Genomic DNA, 18351 nt, shown 5'->3' on the forward strand with positions numbered 1-18351 from the left:
CCCGAGGCGCACACGTCTGGGGTTACCGTAGAGACGGGGTGCCGTTTGGCGCCGCGGCGGGGGGAGGGAGGGGCTGGGTTGAACGCCCCTGCTTCGACCGCCCCGCTGAGCCGCTGTAACTTAAGAAAACTACTGTATTAATCGTCTTTTTGCTCTCAGAGAAGATCTCGAAGTAGAAAAGACAGGGCTAACGTGCAGCACCATTACTACCGAATCCGTTTTCTTAAAAAAAAAAAAACAAACGAACAAAAAAACCCAACAGCGAAACAAAAACAACAACAAAAAAAAACCCACAACCCAAGAAGGACCAGTCACATTCGATAAGACCCCGAAGTACTTTCGTCGTATGTGCCATAAATGAACAATATCCAAGTGTAACATCGGTCCCAAGGGGGAATACACACATCCGCACGCACACTCTCTCTCTCTCACACACACACGCCCACAGATCACCCCAGCACGGGGACATCACCTCTGACCTCGTAACGCAATGCTCCGCGTCGGACATTCAATCCTGAATTAAAATGGGTTAGCAGCTCTGAAACACAGCTTTAAAAAGGATCGCCGGAACCTAAAAAAGTTGCCCCGTGAAATGCTTCCGAAAACGGGCGGACGCTTAAAACCGCTGATCGTCCCCGGAGTTGGCCGCCCGGGCACGACGGAAGAGCCCCACGACGACTACGTGAGGGATGACCAGCTGACCCTGGGTGCACCCCCTCCCCGCCCCGCGCCCCCCGGGCTCCCCTCCCCGCCCCCCTCGCTCACCCCCCCCCGGCCCCTAAAATTGCATAAAAAAAGTAACCCCCGGCCGCCCCGGCAGAAGCGTCCCCGCGTCCCCCGCCCCGCGGAAGCGAGCTCTGCCTCCGACCGACCGGCCCCCCGCCCCTTCCCGTCCCCCGCCGGTCGCCGAGACCTACGCGCACGACGCTCCGGATCGGACGGTCGGCTACTTTTTCCCGACGGCCGGGAGGCGGGCCCCCTCTCCCTCCCGGCCCCGGCCCCGGATCCCCCTCCCCTCGGGTTCGGAAGCGGCCGTCCCGGGGCCCTGAGATCCCCTGCCCGCCGCCCCCTCCCCGGCCCCGCTAATACTTAGAAGACTCGCGATACGAAGGACGATCGGCTATCGAGCTCCGACACCGGGAGCAACAGTTCCCGGGCTTCCCTCCTCAGGCGACGGCCTCCTTGTGGTGCCTCATTACGTGCTGGTTTTTCTCCGACGGCCGCCGGAATCCCTTTTTGCAGTAGTCGCAGCGGTGCGGGTAGTCTTTGGTGTGTATGGAGATGACGTGGCGCTTGAAGCCGGAGGCGTCCGTGGTGCTGTAGTCACAGTACTGGCACTGGTAGACCTTCCGCCCGCCGTGGCCCTTCGTGTGCTTCTTCAGGTCCGGCGACTGCCGGAACCCCCTCCGGCAGCGCCTGCACTTCAACGGCGGGTCCTTGGTGTGGACGGACAGGATGTGGCCGCTGAGGAGGAACGGGTCGGCCGTCTTCAGGTCGCAGTGCCGACACTGGTGGACCCGCTTCCCCCTGTGGCTCTCGCCGTGCTTCTTCAGCTCCGAGGGCCGGTGGAAGCCCTTGTCACACACCTCGCACTTGTGGGGGAAGTCCTTGGTGTGCACGGAGATGACGTGCCGCTTCAGGTCGCTGGAGTTGGTGCTCTTGTGGTCGCAGTGCGGGCAGCGGTGAGCCTTGTGGCCCTGGAAGAGCTCCGCGTGCTGCCGCAGCTCCCGCTCGTCGCCGAACGCCTGCGGGCAGTGCTCGCACTTGAAGGGCAGGGCGGCACCGTGCCGGCTCCTGATGTGCGTCTTCAGGTTGGACTGGTCGGCGCAGCGGAAGACGCAGTGCGGGCACGGGTAGGGCTTCTCGCCCGTGTGGGTCCGCATGTGCTTCTTCAGCTCCGACGGGTGGCGGAAGCCCTTGCCGCACTCCACGCACACGTGGGGGAAGTTCTTGCTGTGGACGGCAAGCAGGTGCCGGTTCAGCAGGCCCTGCTCGGCCGTCTCGTACTCGCAGTACCGGCACTTGTGCGGCCGGGGCTCCTTGTCCCGCAGGATCAGCTTGTTGGAGCTCAGGGGGCTGGCCTCCCGGTAGCGCCGCGTGTACTCCGACAGCTCGGGCGCCTTGTCTGCCTTGCTCATCAGCTTGTGGCCCTCCAGGTGGTCGTGGAAGCTCACCTTCTTGTTGGTGGTGAAGTCGCAGTCCGTGCACTGGTACTTCTTCTTCACCAGGTGGTCCGGGTGGTTCTTCATGTGCCTCTTCAGGAACCCGCGCGACTTGAACTTCTTCCCGCAGATGTGGCACGGGTACACCGTCAGGGGCTGCCCGTCGGGCCCGATGATCACGGCTGGATCACGGAGACACAAAAGGAGAGAGGCCGGGGGGGAGTCACCACACGAAGGGAGCCGTGGGGCGGCCGGCCTGCGAGGGACCCGTGGGGAGGGGCGGAGGGGCGCGAGGTTCTCGGCCTGGAAGCCGACGGGTTGCAACGAGGGGAGGGGTGCCACCCTGGACGACACAGACCCCGGGGGCACCCGCCGCCGACGCGGGGGGCCGTCGCCCGCCTGAAATCCCCGCCCCCGCCCGAGTGCAGACAAGCGCGATGCCACGCAAAATATCAGTCACACACTTGAAAGAAAGCAACCGCCGAAATCATACACAAATGGGCACGTTGGTAGTATGACTTGACTCCATAACCTCGGTCTTCCGTGCGGTCCCAGAAAAGCGGCATCGTCTCACGTCGGGTACCAACTTCGGAACGCAAAGGGTTTTTACCTGTTTGCCACTGCCTCGCTTCTCCCCTTCTCCTCTTCTTGGCTTTTTGTTTAAGAGCTCTATTCGTGTTAATGCTATCACAAATTTGAAGGTACTGCGCTGCCGTACCATTTTTGTTTTCTAATCTCGTGTCCAAATTATTTCCTGAAAGAATTGAGACACCATTAAACTGCATATATGGAATTTCCTTTCCTCTTTGCTTTTTTTTTTTTTCCTTTTTCTTTTTCCCCCTCGTTTTGGCTAGACGTTTTCCTGGAGATGGCATAGCACCAAGTTGCCCTTTTGAAAACTTCCACAAAATAAGGACATTCAAACAGACACCAAACAGACACACCCAAGCAGCACACGTGTACATACTCCACCTGCTTCTAATAAATGTGATCGATCACTTCCCTGGGACGGACATGAGCTAACCCTAACTACGTCTAACGGGTGTCACAGATCTCTGCTGAAATTGAAAACAGAGAATCTGGCCCTGTCTCCCAGGGAGGGGCACCACCGTCTGAACGGCTTCCCTGGAGGACGCCGGGCCTCGGAAAACAAATAGAGTTCAAGGGGAAAGTGCCATCGGGACCCAACGGTGCGCAGAAGACTGAAAAGGAGCAACTGTGGTTCCGACCGAGTCTGCCTCGTCTCCTCATCGGAGGAGGTTCCTTTCCAGGGACAATCGGACCCGCTGCCTATCCCGTGACGCTGCCATCTTTTATTTCCCTCCAAGTTTGTACAAAGTCCCACGGATTCGTCTCGCCCTTTGGATAAACCCAGGGCGGCCCCGTCCCCGAAGATCGAAGAGGAGGAACGAGTCTAACGTTACAAGGGACGAAGCCCCCCACGCCCGGGGATTGGTAGCTTCCTGCCTCCGATGACGGCGGCGGACGCCCGCGCCTCTCTGGGCTTCCGACTCACCAGGGCACAGAAGCGGGCATGTTTTCGAGCACCTTTCTAAGCTCCGGACCGGGCTCTGCCTCGCTACAGATGCCACGAACAAGTAATGCCCTCACCTGATGCTTGACAATCTTCATATCTTCTGGGAAGTCTTCTTTCGTCTCCTAAAAAAAGGAGACTTAATTCACAAACAGCAAGCCCGCTGGGCCACGCTGAGGGCGGGGAAAGACTCCTCGGCTGTTGGCTCAACCATCCCCACTGAGGAGCCTGCACTCCGCCCCCAGCCTGGATTTCCAGCGTTCATTCACTGCCTCCGTTTCCGGAACCCCATCTCGCCCAGCAAAAAATGAGGCTCTTCTCATCGTTCCTCAAAGCTGACACCCGTAATGATTCCACAGGGTTAGGGTGCCTAACCCCGAGAGACCCGAAACCCAGGTCCCCTTCCCCGCGGATGAGAAAAATCCGAACTATAATGAGACGGACTTCCCGACACCAAGGAAGCCACCTGTTAGCCTCAGAGGAGACTCAGCCTCCCTTGCTTCTTAAAGACGAGCCTGCCGCCTAGATCTGAAGGTTGGGGCAAGGCAGGGCATTGTAGGGGTTAGGGAGACTCCTCGAATGGACCCCACGCCCACTCCCACCCTAACCCTCACCAAAATTTCCCCAGCAACCTTCTTACGGATGTGAAAAATGACTGAAATGGAGAGAAAATAGACCAATAGTTCTTATTTTCCCCAAGAGTCCATCTTGTCATTGTTAGGGCTGGTAAAAAGAGAGCGAGAGATGGACCCTGAAAGAGACAGAGGTTCAAAGAGAGAAAGAGAGAGACGGAGGCCGAGACTTCCTCCCTTTCCTGATCTGCCAGTGGGTTCCCCCAGGATCCCCCATTAAGGAAAAGTTGCCCATGCGTACAGAAGCGGCTCCGTCCGACACCACGACGTGTTGTATTCAATCAAGCTCGTATTGTCAGAAAACGTTTCCCAGTTTCCCAACAGGGCTCTGACCAAAACCCGTGGTGAAAACACACCTAGGGGCAGAACGGGGTGTAGTAGCACTATTGGTCAATGGAAAAAGGAAGCATCCCCTTGGAAGAGAATTGCTACCCTAGAACACTGGATCCTGTTCGCATCTGTACTTAACCACTCTCCGAATTCAAGGGGGTCGGCTCTCCTCCAGAAACGGCCGGGGGTGATCGGAATCCCGCCCACGCAAGGCCCTGCCAGAACGCCTGGGGTTGCTTTGCGTTTTGGCTGGAACCCAGAGGCAGAGTCAGGGCACCTTCTTCTGACTCCCCTGGCCGGTCTGGACGCGGCGTGATGAGGTGATCCCACAATTAAGTACCGCAACCTGGGGCTCCTCGACGTGCCAACCTGCGTCCCGGGGCGGGCTGAACGGACGACACGTGCAACGGGTGGATGGGTAACCGGACACTAACGCAGGGTGGGACAGAAAACCATCTCCCGTTTGAAGGTCCCCAGCATTAGGCAGGCAGGCAGTTTGAGCATCACCATCAGGGCTACTCTGTGTTCCAAGTGAAAAAGGAGGGGGAACTTTAAAAAGTCACCCCCTGAATGACCCAGGACATCACGCTGGAACAAAAACCCATCTCCCACACAGGCCAAATACGGAAGGTGGACTTCCAACCGGCTCTCGGGGGGCGCGGGGGGAGCAGTACCATCACCAAGGCGACCCTTAGCTCTGCCCTGGGCGGCTACCAACCCAGCCGTGCCCGCTCCACGTACGTCTTCCATAAGTGTCCTACCATACGCCGCAGCCCAGGCGACGGGGACAAACGTTTTATTCACACCAGTGTCTTCGAGCTGGGGGTCGGGGAGAGAAGGGGCTTCCTCTTCGCCGACAATAACTTCCATGTAAACTTCGTCGGCTATTTCCGCGCAACCTGGATTTGGGGAAACATGGGCTTTAAAAAGCTTACTGAGAAGCAGAGGGTCGAAAGGGCAGAGACTTTCATAAGACAACGTGACGTGTCCATCTTTCTGGACACGGAGTGGACATATCTGACCAATCGCTCGCCAGCAGAGGCAGGGTGGATGCCAGGAAGATCTTGGGGCCCAAGGGGCGGCGGGAGGCCTGGGGACGAGGAAATGGCAACGAGGGAAGGGGTCGGAGTTCCCGGCTTCTCGAGGGCCTTTCTCTCTGTGCCCACCTCCCTCCCTGCCCACTCTGACTCTCCTTCCTTCCCATCCGCTGCCCCCCCGGACATTTCCCTCAGTGTCCTTCCTCCTTTACTTCTCGTATTTACTCTGACCCACGCACTGCCCACAAAGCTTCACTGATTTTTAAGGGGCCTCGTCCTGTGCGTAAGCGACCGTCGATTTCAGCACCGCACTTTTGGAAGCCGACTGACTTTTTCACAAGCCGTCGGCAAAATTACACCCAAGGAGTGAGCAAATGGACTCCGACTCTTGGCTCTCCTCCCGGATCCAGCCCGAGGCCAACGGGGGGGAACCCTCCACCACACGAAAGCCTCAGCTTGACATCTTTTGGGGGAAGGCGGGGGCAGCTTCTGCAACCTCTCAGAACGTACCGGCAGCCCCGGACAATTTTGCGGCGCTAACTTTTGTAAACTTTGATTCTTACTGATATCTTCATCTTCCTGAGAGGTGTCTTTCACGGCCATGTAAACCATCTTCTCTCGCTGCACTCGGCCTACGCCTCCCTGTTCGATCACTCCGGCCACAGAGTGTCCGTTGTGGAAGTCGCTCTCCGTGACGATCTCTGTGCCACCTCGAAGAGAGACGGGGATTAAAATCCAAAGGAGGGGCGGCTCACCACACGGCGACTGGGCTACGATCACGTGCTTTCTTTCAGAAATAAGACGAATACCATGAAACCCCGCTGGCCCCATCCCCTTCTCCATGTCATCGGGCCAGCTGTAAATGCCCATGGGCTCTGAAAGTTGTACCCTGACTCCCCCTCTGCACGCCCCCACCAAAATAAAACCACCCCACTAACCTGATGCCTGACAAACATGGTCGGAAATTAAAGGCTGGGGACCGGGGCACAAGCCCAACTGCTTATTTTTCTGCTCAACAGGATTCATTCATTCGTACTTATTGAGCGCTTACTCTGTGCAGAGCACTGTACTAAGCGCTTGAAGAATTCCTGCCCATCGTACCCACCCCAAAGGTGTCCCTGAGCTAGCCTGCCTGCTTCCCAGTAGCCGAATGCAAAACCCCACAGGGATTTTGGCTATCAAACAGACCGGCGACCGCAGTTCAACCATTTTATTTAAACCACTAAGGCCCAAAGGGAAATGAAAGCTCAGGGCTTGTACCTATTTCCACATCATCTTCCGCTTCAGCTTTAAATATATACACTTTAATTACTTCCGAACCAAAACCGTCTTCTTTAGACACGTTGTCGGGTGAAACCTCAGTGCTGATTTTTAACGGTGTGCTTCCAATATGGTCTAGTTTCTCCCCAACGTCATCCACTGCGAAGATAAGAAAGGAATGGGCGTGAGTTCAAGGAGCCCAGCTGAATACTACTGGGCTCATTAGGGCAGAATTAGAATGGGGAAACCAAAAAAATGAGCTTCTTATCTAAGGGTTTCTGTTTTTGCACGAAACGTCCGGTAACCGCAGAGTTATTCTAAAAACAGACTAGGAGGCAGACGTCACCTTGACCTTTCATTCACTGCAGGATTTTACGTAAAATGTCACCATTCAAAATGAAAAAAAGTTGACCATTTACATACTATCCGCCTAAGAGCACTCCAAAAACTAGAAAATAGAGGTATGCTAATTCGTGTGAAATAGCTGAGGCATTTAAAGGCAGAAATCTATGTGGTTTCAAAATTGTGATAGTCAAGTCAAATTAGAGTCACCATCAAACTCAGAAAAACACAGATTGTCAAATACCTGACTTACAATCTTACATTCTGGCATAGTGACACACTAATGCATTCCTGATCTCTACAGAATAAAGTGAGAGAGTCCACATTGTCATAAGTGACAATATCAGAAATGTACTACTCATATGGGTTTGAGAAGCTTCATCTGGTAATTGCACTACAATGACGTTATTTGGATGAACTGTATCCAAGAGGGCCGCAGGAAAATCTAAAACCCCAATTTTATGACCATTTACTGCGAAGAGTGATAGGTTCAAGCTGAAAGAGAGGAAATGCTGGGTAGGTGCGTGCGTCTGTAAGAGATTCAGCAACTGGGCTCTGGTGGAGGACCACGTTCGAGAATGGAAAGTCACAAAATCTATAGCATGAAATATCAAGATATCTAGTTGCTATTGGACATTTTTCAAGTCTAAAAAACAGAATTTGAGGAGGGTTGCAATTTGCCCCTATTTTGAAAGGCCTGGGAGTTCTGAACTACGACTTGACACCTGTCTACATGTTTTGTTTCGTCGTCTGTCTCTTCCTTCCAGACTGTGAGCCCGTTGTTGGGTAGGGACCGTCTCTATATGTTGCCAACTTGTACTTCCCAAGCACTTAGTACAGTGCTCTGCACACAGTAAGCGCTCAATAAATACAATTGAATGAATGAATGAACTAGGGGGTGGATCACTAGGAACAGTAGTGTGAAAAGCACTAAATGCGCTCCACGTTGTGATGAGTCTTTGCCCCATAAGGCCCCCTGAATTTTCACACCCTTCAAAACGTGGAAGAGTCCAAATCAAGATATGTTTCCCACACATGTTCCCGCTTCCACACACGCACCCACACACCCTCATTCGGGAATAAAATTTTCCAGATTGGGGAGGATGGGAGATGACAAAACAGCCGGTCACTGTATAAATACTTCTGTAGATTATCTACTCCGGGTGCCATCTGATGACACCTGCTAAGCAGCAGCAGTTTTTGGGGGGTGCCACTGATGAAACGTGAAACTCAGAAGCCCTTGAGGTGTCAGAACAATGCTGGAACTACTGAAAACAGAACTAAATATGTACAAGACAGCGAAGCACTTGTAATTAAAATCATGAGATTAATGAAAGTCATTGCAAACTGAAAACTTAGGAAATATGGGGGGAGATAAGAAAAACAGAAGTACGAGAAGCTAAATATACTTAAAAGCACACTTAAAATCATTTGGTATCTTTTTGTTTCATTTTTTCCTCCCTGCTATAGAGGCTTTAAATATAACTGCTGAGGTGAGAAGGAAAAAAAAAAGATCTGCCTGAGTTTTAAATGAAAAAGGCATGTGGGAGTGGGAGCGGACTATAGGAAATCGGCAGGTAAGGGGAGATCCAATCTTTCCAAGCTCTCGACCTCCTTTCGCTTGGAAATTCTGAGAATGGCTGTACGGTCAATTGGTCAATTCAGAGGGAGCTCTATGGATCAGGCTGTATGAATATATGATCAGTCACACTGAGATTAATCTTCAACTTCCTCATCATATCCAGAACTTGGGTAAAAGCCGGGGAAGAGACCTCGGGCAGTCTACCAAGAAGGCCCTGAGGAGCGGAGTGGAAAATCAGGCCCAATACACCAAAAGGTTTTCCAACCCCCAAAGCGTAGAACATAAAACTACGAGAATTCTGAAAGGGCACTAATAATTACAAAATCATAAATGCCATCAATGCAAATACACACTAAACATGCTTGATCTAAAAAGGAATGTTGAGCGGCCTCGCTCCTGATAATTCACATCTGATCTCCTCCGGGAAGAGCTGCAAACAAGTGTTCTCGGTTTAGCTTCCGCTAACACTAGTGAGAGAACGTCCCTTAGCAAAACACAAAGTTATCGAGAGACTCGGGGTCGTAATATTGACCGAGCGACTACTTATTAAGACGTTTCTTCTTTATCGAGAGACCCCACACCCCCAAAATGAGCATTTTGGCATCTCCCAGAGACTGAACAATAATGAGGCGTTTCTGGGACCTTAGAACTGTCCCCGCTCGAGACGAATTTGAAAGATGGAGCATGTGGAATCAACGTAGCCAATCGAGTCTTTTTTGGCCTGGCCCCAAAGGGGGTTTAAAAAAAATATATTTAAAAGTCGGGCGAGGCAGAAATGGTAGACGAGCGAGAGCGGCGTGAGCTCTGAAGGCCCACGGTCATTCTGAGTGCTCGCCAATGAGAGAGGTGCCCTTGGCTGGATACATTTCCAGCTCTGTGCTTTATAAAAGAGGAACCCAACTCGGAACAGTCGCAGAGACGGCACTAATGACGACCACGCCGCCCGATCGGGCAAGGAAGGGTCTCGGGCCCGGTCCCTCTGAGACCCCCTGCCGCCCCCGTCCCCCCTCCACGATCTGTTTCTTCGACCTCTGAAGACCGAAACCGACACGAAGCCAGCTGGAAAGTGAGCAGAGGGGGAAGGGGCAGACGGAGGTGGGCGAGTGGGGAAAGGGACGGAGCGGGGGCCGGGGAGGGGAAGGCGAATCGAGCGAGCCTGCTTCGGACACGGGTCCTGAATGTCCCCAAATGACCCGGGGCGACACTCAGAACTTACCGCACGGAAAACTTACCTCTTTTGCTTGTTGTGAGGTGCGCAATGTCCAGACCCACTGCGGAGGGCTGTTTCCCAACCTAATGTGATACCCCAGCCTCAATTCTGGTGGTGACCGCCTCATACCCACCACAGAACTCTACTGGACAGTCAAACAACATATAGGAGTAAGGTAAGGCCCGGGCTACGGTATTGCAGAGTTTTCTAAAGTTCAATATTCTTTTATATCCCAGTGGGTATAATATAAGAATATTTAAAAACAACAAACTTTAGCAAAATGTGCAATAGGTTATTCTTGCAAAAGATGGGGGGGTAGGGGGTTTACCTTACCCCTAATGAGGCCAGCTCCAGTGCAGTCCCAGGGTGGGGGTGAGGTCACCAGCACAGTGCATACTGGGGTGCCACATGGATCGGGAGCTGGCAATTTGCAATGGATCTGGACATCACAGTCCTGAAAAACAAACAAAAAAGGTATATTTAAAGTTACAGGTGTGTCAACTCTGGTCTCCTTCACCCCGGACATTAGCCCGGGTAGACCGCACGGGCCGCTAACTTTCAGGCGAGGCTTTGGGGCTTCCCTGCCCGAAGGTGCGTCGCTGTGGAAACCTTGCAAGCAAACCAACGAAAATCAACCTATCCTCCTCAAAAACAGGAGGAAAAACCTACGGGCCAGCGATCACTTCCTAGTTTTCCACTAAGGACTCAGTTTGAAATTGAGCCCCGAAACCCACGTAACCAAGACCCCAAAACCTCTCCGATCTGCTTTTGTTCCCACACGGTGACCCGCGACACTTTTCTCTCAAAAGTGGGAAGTGAAATCTGGTTGGCTTTGTTTGCTAAGGAAATTCAAGCAAAGGCGCGTAGGGGCCACGACTACCCCCAAATCCTGTCTCACCCAACACTGTCCCTTGTCCAAACTGCACAGTGAGCCAGTAAAATGAGAAACATTTGGTATGCTTGATATTTTCAAAACAATCAAAACCTGAAAATGACACAGTGGAGGAGAGAAAAAAAAAGCCCTCTATAGATTCAGTTCTCAGACTAGGCTGGCCCCGTTTCACAGATGAGGAAATGGCGGTGCGGAGCTGGGGCGAGGGCACGAAAACCGCATCACAGCTCATTCATTCATTCATTCAATCGTACTTATTGAGCGCTTACTGTGTGCAGAGCACTGTACTAAGCGCTTGGGAAGTACAAGTTGGCAACAAGTTGGCAGCTCAGGGTCACCGAGGCCTTGTTGGGCTCAAATCCACAGCTTTGGGAGCTATCGTTGTTACGCATGTTATAAACTGGTGACATTAGGGTTTCAAAGGGATTTCATTCTTGTCACCCGGAGGAAAACACCAAATACGAAGCAGCACGCCACCGAAAGAATTGATCCAAACGACGAGTTTAAGCACAGCGATCTGCCCCTGGTCTCCCTTAAGAGAATCCCTATCAACAGGGGTGAAAACTTTTTTTCCCAAAGGTTTCATTCTGAATGGGATGGTGTTTCTGGTCTGAGCAGGGGCCTTCAGGGGTTCAGTCCTGGGGCTGGGTGCTAGCGTGAGAAGCACTCAGCAGTCTCGAATAACAATAGTAATTGTGGTATTTGCTAAGCCCTATGTGCCAGGAACTCTTCTAGGTGCTGGGGTATACAAGCTAATCAAGTTGGACAAAGTCCCTGTCCCACAGAGGGCTCACAGTCTAAATCCCCATTTTACAGATGAGGGAACTGAGGCTCACGGAAGTTAATAAGTGACTTGCCCAAGGCGGTGCGATCAGGATTAAAACCCACGTCTTTCCGGTTCCCGGGCCCTCGCTCTATCCAGCAGCCACACTGCTTACTGGTGAGCAATCGGAGAAAAGCCCGCACAAACTGAACCGCGTTCTACCTCAGTGGGAGTGGGTTCCCGGGCGCTTAGTACAGCGCCTCTGCACACTCCAAGTGTTCAACAAAGAGCACTGATTGATGGATTATTCCCCTAGCAGCAGCTAAAAGCAGGATTTCAGGGCCAGCCCAGCAAGCCAGGGAAACGTTCAGAGACCCAGGTCTTCAAATGTCTCTTCCATTTAGGTCCCTCCCACCTCCCTTCTACCGAGCTTCTGGTTCAGAGCCTAGGAGACGGGTGCTGGGGGGTCCCTTGGGGGTGACGCGGAAAGGGGGGGTCCCTTGCTCTACCCCAGGAAGGTAATTCACTGGACTGTAAGCTCCTTGTGGACAGAGAACATGTCTAGCGACTCTGTTGTGCGGTACTCTACCCCGGGATGGGATTAAGAAGTGAAACCGGAGCGCAAACCCCGTGTGACGGACAAGGAGGGTGACAGTAGAGACCCAAAAACTTCCTCCCAAAGTGCCACTGCAGAACAGCCTCAAGAAAGGCAGCGTCACAACTCTGGCCGCCTCCACAGCCTGGCGACGAGGCTTTCCTGGCGAGGCCACGCGGACAACCGAGCCTGGGCGCGTTAGCTGTTCGACACCATGGTTTGAAGGTTTTAGAAATCTCTGTAATTCCTGGGTGGGAGGGATGTTGGGGGTTGGGGGGCCTGTCTTAGCTCTGTGGCTTTTCTGCAGTCCTTGAAAGACTCCAGGGCCAGGAAGTGTCAACTCCTGACCAGGAAGCAAGGAAGGGAGGAAAAAGGAAAACAAAATGAAAGTCCAACAGATGCTCTTCAGTACAAACATAGGAATGGGCAAAAAAATCCTCCTGCTCCTCATCGTTCCATTATTGATAACATTAATAATGATGCTATTTGTTAAGCATTTATTATGCACCAGGCACTGTTCTAAGCATTGGGGTAGATACGAGGTTATCAGGTGGAATGCAGTCCCTGTCCCATGTGGGGCTCACAGTCTTAATCTCCATTGTTCAGATGAGGTAACTGAGGTACAGAGAAATCAGGTGAGTTCCCCAAGGTCACACGGTAGACATGTGGCAGAGTCAGGATTATAACCCAGGTCCTTCTGGCTCCTAGACCCGAGCTCTATATACTACGCCACATTGCTCCTTAATGGATAATAATAATAATAATAATAATAAATAATAATAATAATAATAATAATAATAATAATAATAACTGAGGTATTTGTTAAACACTTACAACGTGCCAGACACTGAACTAAGCGCTGGGGCAGATACAAGCAAATCGGGTTGGACACAGTCCCTGTCCCACATGGGGCTTACAGTCTTAATCACGAGAAGCGGTAAGGCCTAGTGGAAAGCGCATGGGCGTGGGAGCCAGAGGTCATGGGTTCTAATCCCAGCTCCGCCACTTATCAGCTGTGTGACTTCAGGCAACCCATTCCACTTCTCTGTGCCTCAGTTCCCTCATCTGTAAAATGGGGATGAAGACTGTGAGCCCCACGTGGGACAACCTGAATACCTTGTATCTACCCCAGTAATTAGAACGGTGCTTGGCACATAGTAAGCACTTAACAAATACCATTATTATTATTATTGATCCCCATTTTACAGATGAGGGAGTTGAGGCACAGAAGAATGACATGACTTGTCCAAGGCCACATAGCAGACCAGTGGCATGGCCTGGATTAGAAACTAGGACCTTCTGATGTTCATGCCAACGCTCTAGCCACTGCGCCATGCTGCTTCCCCATTGACACTGACACTCCGTCTACTCCGGCTGTTGCCAGGGGACTGCACTGCTATGCAAGACTGTACTCTGTCACTTTTCATTCATCCATTCATTCAATCGTATTTATTGAGCGCTAACTGTGTGCAGAGCACTGTACTAAGCGCTTGGGAAGTCCCAGTTGGCAGCATAGAGAGACGGTCCCTACCCAACAGCGGGTTCACAGTCTAGAAGGGGAGACGGACAACAGAACAAAACGTATTAACAAAATAGGATAAATATGTACAAGTAAAATAGAGTAATAAATATGTACAAACATATAAACATATATATAGGTGCTGTGGGGAGGGGAAGGAGGTAAGGCGGGGAGGATGGTGAGGGGGAGGAGGGGGAAAGGAAGGAGGGGGTTCAGTCTGGGAAGGCCTCCTGGAGGAGGTGAGCTCTCAGTAGGGCTTTGAAGGGAGGAAGAGAGCTAACTTGGCGGATGTGTGGAGGAAGGGCATTCCAGGCCAGGGGGAGGACGTGAGCGTCACTTAATTCCTGGCCAGATTTCTGTTAGTGTCCCCCCTCCGCCCTCCCCTCAAATATGTATAAAGAAATACCTTCCCATTTGAACTCTCTGGTATTATTTAAGGGAAGTTGAGCGAAGTATGCTATTAGGGAAATATTAGCACAATTACATAATCAATCAATCAATCAATCGTATTTATTGAGCGCTTACTATGTGCAGAGCACTGTACTAAGCGCTTGGGAAGTACAAATTGGCATCACATAGAGACAGTCCCTACCCAACAGTGGGCTCACAGTCTAAAAAGTTCTACATAAGTTCCAGGAACATATTTGAAAAGCATTCTCTTGCTTTGTCACAAAGAGGAAATGTCTCGAGGATGTACAATTTTTATATTGTGTGTGTGTGTGTGTGTGTGTGTGTGCTTTGAATCAAAACAGCCTAATACAATAACGCTCTTAAGATCCTAGAGCTTATTTCGATGGACTGCTCCAATTATAAATGTTTAATCTGCGGCTTGTCTAGTTGCAATAGTTTGAGATGGAAGCTGAAAAAAAGGAAATGGTTGGAAAAAAGAAATCCAACCCATTACCTACCCAAGAAACGTGAAGCATTTCCATTTTAGAGGGTGGTCGCCCTCTGAAAGACTTGTAAAAACAAGCAGAACTTCACATTCCCTTTCAAAGAGGAAAAAAAAACCCTTCATTGAAAAATCTTGAAAGCTTAAATATACTTCTGAATTTATGGATCACTCCATGGGTTAAGCCTACTTGCTATTTTCCCTGTAGTTTTTAAAGCGCTGGGGTAGACTGTGAGCCCGCTGCTGGGTAGGGACCGTCTCTATATGTTGCCAACTTGTACTTCCCAAGCGCTTAGTACAGTGCTCTGCACACAGTAAGCGCTCAATAAATATGATTGATTGAATGAATGAATGGGGTAGATTAGTTAGTCGGAGTAGATTAGTTAGTAGTTAGTTGGTTAGTTAGTCAGATTAGACATGGTCCCTGTTCCACCTGCGGCTCACAATCTAAGTACGAAGGAGAATAGGTATTGAACTCCATTTTACAGTCGAGGAAACTGAGGCCCAAAGAAGTGACTTTTCTTTCCCCTCTAAATGGTGTTTGTTAAAGGACTTACTATGAGCCAGGCGCTGTACTAAACGTTGAGGTAGATACAAGAACCCAGTCTCACGTGGGGCTCACCATCTGCAACCCCACTGTACAGAAAACTGGAGTGCGGAGAAATGAAGTGACTTGCCCTAGGTCACACAGTAGACAAGTGGCGGAGCCAGAATTAGACTCCCAGGACCGTGCTCAAGCCACTACGCCATGCTGCTTCTTCTCAAGTTTGCAATGGTGTAATGGACAGAGAACGGGCCCGGGAGCCAGAAGGTTATGGGTTCTAATCCCGGCTCCACCACTTGACTGCCGCGTGACCTTTGGCAAGTCACTTCACTTCTCTGGGCCTCAGTTCCCTCATCTGGAAAATGGGGAGCGAGACGGTGAGCCCCACAGGGGACAAGGGACTGTATCCAACCTGATTTGCCTGTATCCATCCCAGCGCTCAGTACGGTGCATGGCACATAGGCAGAGTTTAACAAAAAACAGTATTATTATTATTATTACTAAAATGCAATCCCAGGCAGCATCAAGAAGCAGCATCCATTGACCATTCTTTCTCTTGTCCTTAAATGCAGTTGGCCCTCGTAGAAAGCAAAGGCGCAGTTTGAGTCTCTTGCTCGACCAAAGAAAGAGACCCAGAACTCTTTAGAAAGCAGCGAAGACCTTCAGCTCCAACTCCTCCAACGCCTCACGGGAATCTTGGCAGCCACTCCCTCCCAGCAAACCAGAGAAAACCCTCGCACCCCCTTCCTCGTTGACCCATGAGGGTTCGCTGATGGTTTCGGGGGGGAAGAATGCTCTCTGACGTGCTCGGAGAAACAGGGGAGCCTTCTTTTCCACCCAAACAGGGAGCTACGTACATACCACACGCGTATGGATGCTAGATTGCCCTGCATCATCAACCGAAAGCCAGGGAAAACAGCAGGTGGAGGGCGTACACTACCAAAGGGTGGCACTCCCTAAATTTAAATGGGAAGAGAGTCAGCAGATCTAATAAGAATAAAAAAAAAATCTTACCGAAGTCTAGCTGGGAAACATTTCCCCACATCATGAAGACTGCCTTTCCAAAAAAAAAAAAACTATCTGTTTCATGAGCTAATTGCCTGTATGAAACGCCCATACTCACAAGTTCTTTTGTTCCCTAAATTACCAGTAATTAGGGAAAAAAACTCCCGATTGAAAGCGGTAGGGAAGGTGGAGAAGAGATAGAGGGAAATAGCTGAAATGGAAACACTGCGCTAGCCGTATTTTCCGCCCAAAAAATTGACGACGCGGGTCCGTAACGCACCCTGGCAGACGAATCGGTTCCCCGAGGAGCTTCTCCCTCCCTGAACCCCCCGTGACGGCTCTCCAGAGCCTCCCGGGCCCGCCTCCGCGGTCCACTTACGGGATATCATCACGTAGTCTTCCGAAGCGCTCTTCCCGTCATCCTCATCTTCGGTCTTTATAGTCACCGTGGGGCCGGGGCCGGGCCCGGCGGCCGCTTGAATGACCGCGTCCGTCTCCGAGTGCGTCACGAGAACCTCCTCGGAGACGATCGTGGGAGACTCCGCTCCGGAGAGGGAATCCCGCACTATGTGTTCCAAGTGTCCGCCGGGCCCCGTGACGAGGTCGGCCACGAACACCCGGTCGGCGACCCCGACCGTCTCCGCGATCCGCTCCGAGGCCAGGACGCGGTGGCCGGCGTCGAGGGCTCCTTCGAGGGCCACGTCGGCCTCGAGGACGGACTCGGGCACCATCACGCCTTCCGTGACGACGTCCGTCTCCGTGATGATGTCGGGGCCCTGGACGACGCCGGAGGCCAGCCCGGGGTCCAGCGGGATCCCGGCGTCCGTGACCACGTCGGACACCAGCACCGCTTCGGGGACGGACACGACTATGTGGTCTCCGTCGATGTGAGCGGTCCCGGCCATGCCAGCCACTGGGGAGAAATTTAGAAAAGGGGGTTACTGGGAGACCCGCTGGGCCCTCCGCTTCAAGCGTGCTTCAGAGGTGACGAGCGACCGGAAAACGTTTTAAAAGTGACCCGGATTAGCCAAGGGGGCCGGCAATTTCCGACGGTGACTTTTCTTTCTAAACAAACAGCGTGCTACTAAACACTAATCAATCCATCGCATTTATTGAGCGCTTACTGTGTGCAGAGCACTGGACTAAGCGCTTGGGAAGTACAAGGTGGCAACATATAGAGACGGTCCCTACCCAACAGTGGGCTCACAGTCTAGAAGGGGGAGACAGAGAAAAAAACGTATTAACAAAATAAAATAAATAGAATAAATATGTACAAGTACAATAGAGTAATAAATACGTACAAACATATATACAGTATATAAGTATTATATCACTGTACTAAGCGCTTGGGAAGCACAAGTTGGCAACATATAGAGACGGTCCCAACCCAACAGTGGGCTCACAGTCTAGAAGGGGTAGACAGAGAAAAAAACATATTAACAAAATAAAATAAATAGAATAAATATGTACAAGTACAATAGAGTAATAAATACATACAAACATATATACAGTATATAAGTATTATATCACTGTACTAAGCGCTTGGGAAGCACAAGTTGGCAACATATAGAGACGGTCCCAACCCAACAGAGGAGCAGCGTGGCTCAGTGGAGAAGAGCATGGGCTTTGGAGTCAGAGGTCATGGGTTCGAATCCCGGCTCCGCCACGTCTGCTGTGTGACCTTGGGCAAGTCACTTAACTTCTCTGAGCCTCAGTTCCCTCGTCTGCAAAATGGGGATTAAGACTGTGAGCCCCATGTGGGACAACTTGATCACCTTGTATCCACCCCCAGCGCCTAGAACAGTGCTCTGCACATAGTAAGCGCTTAACAAATGTCATCATTATTATTATTAACAGTGGGCTCAGCACAGAGGGGTTCTCGGTGAGCTAGGTTTTTTAAAGACTTCGGTCTGCATAATCTAGCTAGGAATCCCTGACCCCTTCAAGGAGCTGCTTCGGTGGGGGCTTTGGTGTTGTCCCTCTAGACTGTAAGCCCGCTGTGGGCAGGGATTGCCACTGTTCATTGTTGTATTGGTCTTTCCCACGTGCTCA

General features: G+C 51.5%; 1 protein-coding gene across 4 annotated transcripts in view; it reads right to left on the reverse strand.

Annotated features, from left to right (window-relative positions):
* Positions 1-1074: 1074 nt before the first annotated feature.
* The window catches only part of ZNF711 (zinc finger protein 711), a 40654-nt gene continuing 23377 nt past the window's right edge, over positions 1075-18351 (reverse strand). For 2 of the 4 annotated variants that reach the window (XM_038748513.1, XM_038748512.1), the window contains exons 3-9: positions 16679-17212; positions 6956-7114; positions 6259-6405; positions 5420-5557; positions 3774-3821; positions 2773-2916; positions 1075-2344 (exon numbers count right to left, since the gene is read on the reverse strand). In XM_038748513.1, the coding sequence (XP_038604441.1) occupies positions 1167-2344; positions 2773-2916; positions 3774-3821; positions 5420-5557; positions 6259-6405; positions 6956-7114; positions 16679-17212 (2348 nt within the window). In that variant the 3' untranslated portion in view covers positions 1075-1166. The remainder of the gene's footprint in view (positions 2345-2772; positions 2917-3773; positions 3822-5419; positions 5558-6258; positions 6406-6955; positions 7115-16678; positions 17213-18351) is intronic. The other 2 variants (XM_038748514.1, XM_038748515.1) reach the window with 2 other exon arrangements.

Source organism: Tachyglossus aculeatus, chromosome 6, assembly GCF_015852505.1.
Source record: "Tachyglossus aculeatus isolate mTacAcu1 chromosome 6, mTacAcu1.pri, whole genome shotgun sequence".
Lineage (NCBI taxonomy): Eukaryota > Metazoa > Chordata > Mammalia > Monotremata > Tachyglossidae > Tachyglossus > Tachyglossus aculeatus.